General features: G+C 47.6%; 1 protein-coding gene across 1 annotated transcript in view; it reads right to left on the reverse strand.

Annotated features, from left to right (window-relative positions):
• The window catches only part of unc13a (unc-13 homolog A (C. elegans)), a gene marked incomplete at its 5' end in the record, with an annotated part of 43487 nt that extends 39572 nt beyond the window's left edge, over positions 1–3915 (reverse strand). Inside the window, 6 exons of the mRNA XM_062555309.1 lie at positions 191–245; positions 495–565; positions 973–1096; positions 1915–2032; positions 3636–3735; positions 3882–3915. Of these exons, the coding sequence (XP_062411293.1) occupies positions 191–245; positions 495–565; positions 973–1096; positions 1915–2032; positions 3636–3735; positions 3882–3915 (502 nt within the window). The remainder of the gene's footprint in view (positions 1–190; positions 246–494; positions 566–972; positions 1097–1914; positions 2033–3635; positions 3736–3881) is intronic.
• Positions 3916–7615: the final 3700 nt, after the last annotated feature.

Here is a 7615-nt window from a genome sequence, read left to right on the forward strand (position 1 = left end):
TATAAACCCCGCATGAAAGGCACCTACTGTGCTGCTGAACCACTCACAGCAGGAGCTGCGCTATCACAGTGTGTTCGTTATGGCCGCCCTCTCATTTTCATTTCACGTCGTCTCAGCGCTCGCTGTCTGTTGGTGATATAGAGGTACTGCAAGTGTGGCTCAGAAGAGTAAGAAAGTAGAAACTACTCACAGCACTGAGTCGTCGGCACTGGCAGTGGTCTCTCGTGTGTCTCCTGGTAAGCGTACTGCAATACCCCCCCAACCAAAAAAAAGTACACCTCAGAAACACATCAGAATACATCCACAATCACCACAACTTTAAACCAGGAAGACAACGATCCCTCAACTTTATTCAAGTTTAGTCCCCCCCCCCCCCCCCCCTGAGCGAGTCTACAAGGAGAGTCTCCAATTAAAGACATGAGAGTGCCTTCTGGCAGTGTGGTGAGGTTTAAACACAAGACAGAGGGGTGGAGTGCAGTGGTAGACTGGCTTACATCCTGGTCCCTCATGGCATTGAGCTGCTCCAGTTTCTTGGCCCAGTAGCGCGCCTCATCCTCCGGAATGTCTGAGAGAAGGGAGAGCAGACACTGAAGATCATATCTCCAATCATCTCTGATTGTTTGTTTATTAATAATAATAATAATAATAATAATAAGTTACATTTATATTGCATTCTCAACACAGAACAAAACAAAAACAAGAGGGAAAAATACTTAATCATAACAAACTTGCATTACATTACATATTTATCTATATATGTTATATACACACAACTATTTTAAGTTAGTCATTTGATAAATATTTATTCTTTTCCACCCATCCAGTGCATTTGCATAAATCCACATTAAGATGCAGGTTGTGGAGAGGATGAAGTGAAGGTTTAATTGGTTGGGTGCCTTTGAAGAATTCCTTAGAAAAATAACACTCTACTTGATGAATGCGCTGAAATAAAATACATCACCGCAGTCCCACCTAAAGGCAGTTCGAAGCGTGTGTCCAGCAGAACGCGGTGGAACGTGGGGTCTTTGGTGCCGCAGATCTCATTTTCCGCCATGATCACCTGGGAGTCCAAGGTCAGCCACTGCCCCGGGCCCTCCTGTCAGATGGAGACACAGTCAGGGGGCGCTGTGGCGCAGCAGGCTACAGCGCCAGTACCATTTACAGGTCCGAGTGCCCATGGGGACCCAGGTTTGAATCCGGCCTGCGATCATATCCCAATCCCACCCCACCTCTCTCTCCCAATTGTTTCCTGTCCACCTCTTCACTGTCCTAAACTAATAAAGGCAAAAAGGCCAAAAAAATATACTTTAAAAAAAAAAAAAGATGGACACAGTCCAAACAGAGAGTGGGACTCCGAGTCTCTGAGGTCACTTCACAGAGACGCAGCTTGACAAGGAAATAGAGACCTGCCACAACCATCACCATCCCACGGGAGGCCAGGCGGCCATATCAAACAGAGAGCTTTCTCAATAACACACACAGTGGTCTGGTCTGTGTGGACCTGCCGTGTCTCAATTTCATAGGAAGAGGCAAAAAAGAGATCCAGATTACAGAAAAACAGGGATACTATGATGAGAATGTGAAGGAATTAGACCATAATTATGTGGAGAATCTATTATGTAAGATTGCTCGCATTTCTCTATATCTCAGCTCTCTAATTAAAATGTGCCTAAACCCATGAACATAAACCCTCAAGAACAGAGAAAAGTTCTTTGTTCTTCCTCTTTTCCTCCATTCATGCCAGAAAACATGTGAAGCAACACAAACACACACAAACACACACACACACACACTCTACTGGGGTGGATTTTGCCATCGCTATATATACTGATTAGCCGTTTTGCTGAGGGGGGCCGATAACATAGACGGCTGAAGAGGAAGAGGAAGAGGAAGAGAAGGCGGGGCCGTCTGTACCTCGTTGGACTGGCGAATGCTGCGGAGCGGGATCCACAGCGTGCCCACCATGGTGTCCCAGATCAGCCCTTTGTTCCACACCTCCACGGTCAGGCCCAGCTCCAGACGGTTGATCTCACTGAGGACAACAGACAGAGCCACACGCTCAAGAAACAACAACAACAACAACAACAACAAAAATTATTTATATATTTTTTTAAAAAGATACAGGCGGCTTGTTTGTTGAGATATGCCATCTGTCATGTCTCAGAAATGAGGGATAATCTAGTGCAATGGTCAAAAATATCCCACAGCCCAGGGAAAGGTTACTCAGTCAGTCAGTGAATGCAAGGACGCGTGTGACTGGGCGACATGATGTCTGCAGAGATTTGATACAAACGCGCTGAATAAGAATGAGATAAAAAGCGATGAATAGGAAAGAGATACAAAATTCAGTTCAGTCAATACCATCTGGGTATTGTGGGCTCCTCTCATAACTCACTGCAGGAAACAGTCTACAGACACAAAGTCTAGAACAGCCCCTCTGCAGAGACAATGTTTACAATAGACCCACACTACATGTTCCCATAGAGACATATGAGAACTATTATTTACCCAATAGGGTAGCAGCGCAGGGCTGGAGGAGTCTGAATAGAATGTTCAGCCATTTGAAAAGCTCTGGAAAGAGCGGGCGTGCGAGAATGAGTCTAACAGAGCGCGAGCTCTCTGGATCTCAATTGGGACTGTCTCCTTGCCCACCTGAGACAAGCAAGGACTCCAGAGATAATGAGGTCAAAACATGACTGGTTCATGATTCGCAATGGCCCTGCTTAGTTTCATAACACTGGAGGGAAAGAGAATAGATAGGTAGATAAATGTGAGTAAATGTGTATGTGTGTATATATGTGTGTGTGTGTGTGTGTGTGTGTGTGTGGGTGGGTGTTTTCAGTGACCGCGTGTCCTGTGCTCCTCGCTGTGTTTGTTTGCATGCGCAAGACCCTCCTGGTGTTTGTGTATTTATCTATATACAGTATATATATATACGTATATATAGTACATACTGTATATCTCCGGTGTATCCATTTCTGTACCTTCGTAAGTATTTGCTCACATAGATAAAGATGCAGAACAAACATATATCTAGTCGTACGCGAGAACACTTGTTGTTGTGGATGTTGTGGTTGACTTTTGCATGTGTGTGTGTGTGTGTGTGTATATGTGTGTATATGTGTGTGTGCGCACACGTGTGCGTGGGTGAGTGTTTCTGTGCGCCCATGTGTGTGTGTGTGTGCGTGTGTGTGCATGAGAGCGTGTGAGCGAGCTGAGTGCACTCTAAAGCAGAGCCATTTGGGAGAGCCTGACACGTCCCCACGGGGAAGCCCAAAGGCTGGGCCACAGTGACTCTGCACTTCCCCTCCACTGATAACTACCCCTCTGGATGACACAGCGGGGCGGAGGGGCATGGCCATGTGTCAGGAGCAGCAAGAAGAGGAGGAGGAGGAGGAGGTGGAGAAGGAAGAGGAGGGGGGGAGGAAGAAGATGAGGATGAGGAAGAGGAGGAGGAAGAAGATGAGGAGGAGGAGGTGGAGAAGGAGGAGGAAGAGGAGGATGAGAGGAAGAAGATGAGGATGAGAAAGAGAATGAGGAAGAAAATGAGGAGGAGGAGAAGAGGGGATATGAAAGAGACCAGAAAGAGGAGGAGGAGGAAGATGATAAAGAGGAGGAGGAGGAAGAAGACTCACAACATGAAGTCCTGCTCCCAGCATGGCTGGCTGCCACGCACGGCGATAGTGGTGCTCTTGACATTCTGCACCTTCAGTGTCACGTACGTGTTGAATTTCTCTGTGAAATCAGCAGAACGCAAACATCAGGAGGTGAGGGGTCAGGAGAGGTCAGTTATTGGGAGATTCATCAACGACAGAACATGCTCATGCCAATGCAGATAGTAAATGAAATATTCTAAGCAGAGGTAAAAAGCTGTTCCTTACCTTGAGGTCCATCAAGCTTGGCTTTCTTCACTGAAATAGAGAAAGCGAGAGAGAGAGAGAGAGAGAGAGAGAGAGAGAGAGAGAGAGAGAGAGAGAGAGAGAGAGAGAGAGAGAGACAGAGAAGTATTAGATCATTATGGGTTCAGAAGAGTTGTTGAGACCACATCGATACAATTCATTTTAAAAAGCTAGCATAGCCTGAAAGAGATGTCATTTTGAAAAGTGCTTGTTGAATGTGTTCAATCTTCCTGTGTTGGACTGGAGAGTCCTTTAGGACTGGACCTCTGTAAGAGCCGGCGGCAGCTATTCATCCAGAGTTATTCTCCTGCATTACCTTCCCTCACTCGGCTCATGTTCCTCTATTAAATCCAATGAATACTATTCCCAGCAAGTTACTCCAAACCTACTCCACCAATGACTATGTGCAGTATTGTGCAACAAGCAGTCAGGATGGATAGCCTAGTGTCACATGAAGCACAACATATTCAGTGGATGACGGGTAAGATCTCAACAGCAAACCCTGAATAAGAGGAAATAATGTGACCACATATTGTACTTTCCAGATGGGAGTTGGACTTTAGACTGATATCTACATGATACAAGAGAAACAAAACAATAGACAGGAAACAACAGCCTAGGCTATCGAAGCCTCTAACAGGGTACCAACAAGAAAATGTAGCCACTATGGCCTCCTTCAGGCAACTCTCGCACTGAGCCAAGGAATACGTTTATGTTACTGTAAGTTAAAAATCCTTCATTAAAGATGGGGCATGACAAAAAACGCCAACCGGTTTCACAACCCACACCGGGTCTTCGTCAGGGCATAAAACAGAAGTGTCCCATTTTGTTGTTGTTTGTTTAGAACTGGCAATAGTCATGTGGTTAATTGATATCAATCTTACCATCTTACCAATCGTACCAACAACTTCCTTGGTTGATGACCATAGCGTGTCTTAATCTGGGTATGTTTGCCTGCCACTTTCGCCAACAGAGGCATCAAGTGGCTGACAGAGGAGTGGTAGTATTCCTGGAAAACACAAACTCTGGGGTCGGTGGCTATGGTGTCTGTTACTGTCGGGGACGTCGGCTGGCTGGCTCGCTGTGCCACTGTGACTTTTTAAAAGCCTCTGTGACGTCGCCGGGCCATTCATAATTCATGGGCGCAGGGGCTCAGTCGAAAGCAAAAGCAGCATCCCCCGGTTAAGGGCCCATTAAAATTCAAAGCTCCGGTCTTAATCCCTTCCAACGCCTCCTCTTAACTCCAGCATAGCAGCTGTGGTTCCATACACAAGCAGCATGTTGATCGTCTTTGCCTTTCCTTGCACCATAAATGTCCATACATATAAAGGCTCCTGTCTTGGGCAATGCAAAATAAACAAGCCTTTCATCTCTAAGGTTGGCTGCTACTCGTGAGAAGGGGGCAGCTAGTTTATGGACTGGTCTCTCGGCCTTCATGCTATCATGCCAGTGGAGTGATGTGAATGCGTGCTGATATGCACAAAAGCAACTATCACAGCGACGCTAAAGGGAATGTGAAGGGAATGCATGGTGTGTGCATCTTTGCACTGCCTCACAGATGAGATGCTTGTGTGTGTGTGTGTGTGTGTGTGTGAGCGAGCAGACTGGAGATAGGAGCGAGCGGCTGATTCGCCGAACGCTCTCACACCACTGTCATTCCCCAAGGCAGCGTTTCAGATGAACATGCAGAGACTGTGTGTGGAGACCAAAACAAAGGCCCGGTCTGATCGCAGTGACTTGCACCAGCGCACCGCAGATCTGAGGGACCCACGACAGGCACCAGCTGAGGGGTCAGAGATCCAGCAGCCGCCCACTGAATGCGCCCGCCGCCACTCCGTGCCCCGTCCCTGCCGCCTCCATCTCGGGTTGCTTCTGCCTATAGGCACTCATCCCATCCCTCTCGTCCTCTCTCTCTTCCTCTCACTGCTACCCCTCACCACCCTCTCTCCCTCTCTCTCTCTCCTATTCTCTATCTCTCTATCTCTTCCTCTCACTGCTACCCCTCACCACCCTCTCTCCCTCTCTCTCTCTCCTATTCTCTATCTCTCTATCTCTTCCTCTCACTACTACCCTCACCACCCTCTCCCTCTCTCTCCTATTCTCTATCTTTCTCTTTCTCTTGCTCTCTCTACTACCACTCACCACCCTCTCCCTCTCTCTCTCTCCTATTCTCTATCTCTATCTCTCTCTTCCTCTTACTACCCTCACCACCCTTTCTCTCTCGCCCTCTCTTTCTACTGTATGTCTCCCTCCTATTCTCTCTCTCTCTCTCACTCTCTCTCCCTCTCTCTCTCATTAGTAACCCTGTCTGCCTCTGCATGAATTCCCCATCTCTCTCTACCCCTCTCTCTCATCCCTCTCTCTTTCTCTTGCCACCACTCCTGCCTGCCTCCTGCCAGAATTATTTCTCCCTCTCTCTCTTTCTCTCTCTCTCATCCCTCTCTCTCTACCTCTCTCTTTCTCTCGCCAGTACTCTTGCCTGCCTCCTCCTGCCAGAATTCTCTCTTTCTCTCTCTCTCTTTTTCTTTCACCACCACCCCCGCCATCCTTTGCCTGGATTCCCCCTCTCTCTCTCTCTTTCTCTCTCTCTCTCTCTCCCTCATCCCTCTCTCCTCCACACACTCCTCCTGCCATGTGGCTAGTGTGCACGTGTGCTGGCTTTCTATCTCTTTCCCTCCCGCTCCATTAATCTCACTGTGCAGCCGAGCGCAGGCAGGGCGAGCTGCATTCCCCCCCCCCCCCCCCCCGCTAAAAATAACCACTTCACTGTGACAGAGGAGTCTGGGGGGGGAGACAGAAGGGGGGTCTCTCTCTCTCTCTGTGTGTGTGTGTGTGTGTGTGTGTGTGTACAGGGAAGGGGAGGGCTTCTGTGCTGTGTGTATGAGGAAGGAAATAAAGGGAGATTCTGCATTTGTGTATGTAGGTTAACGGGAGAGGGTGCTGAGGGTTCTGCATATCAGTGTAGTAATATAAGAAGGGGGTGTGTAACATGTGTCATTCTGTGCATGTGAGTATGTATGGGGAGGGAGGGGGTGTCTGTTAGGGGAGGTCTGCATATTTCCACATGTATAGTTTTTTTGTGCGAGGATGATTCGATGGTGAGTTCTATTTGTGATTTGCACTAGTTTGTCTGTCTATTCATATTGGAGCCAGGGGGTGGGCATGTCTGTCTCTGTGTGTGTGTGTGTGTGTGTGTGTGTGTGTGCGTGCGTGCGTGCGTGCGTGCGCGTACAGACAATGTATTCGTGTACAAGGGGGTCTACTGACAGCACTGAGGGACACTATTAAAACAGCTCCTGACTGACGACAGCTCATTATAAAATGCATGAGTAAAAAGTTAAAACACACACATAGATACACAAACACACACACATACACACACACACACTGCTATGCAAACCCTCTACTGAGATCTTAGTCTGCAAATTAATGAGCTCTAGGGTCGATGTGTGCAATATAAAACTGAGGCACAGAGGTACCGTTCACTGGCTTGTTTTCAGTAGAAATCTTCTTTGCACTCTCACATCACATTTCAAAGACCCCACAGCGCAGCACAGAGGAGCCTCAGTCAAAGAAACTGCTCTCCGCTGCTTTTTCAGCCATTAGACAGACTGATGGCAAACAGAGATGGGAAACCCAGCTCAAGAAAGACCCACAACGTTTGTTCCAACCACTACCGCTACCTTAATAACGCTGGTTCTTATCAGCTCTCTCTC

The sequence above is a fragment of the Sardina pilchardus genome, chromosome 15, assembly GCF_963854185.1.
Source record: "Sardina pilchardus chromosome 15, fSarPil1.1, whole genome shotgun sequence".
In the NCBI taxonomy this organism is placed as follows: domain Eukaryota; kingdom Metazoa; phylum Chordata; class Actinopteri; order Clupeiformes; family Clupeidae; genus Sardina; species Sardina pilchardus.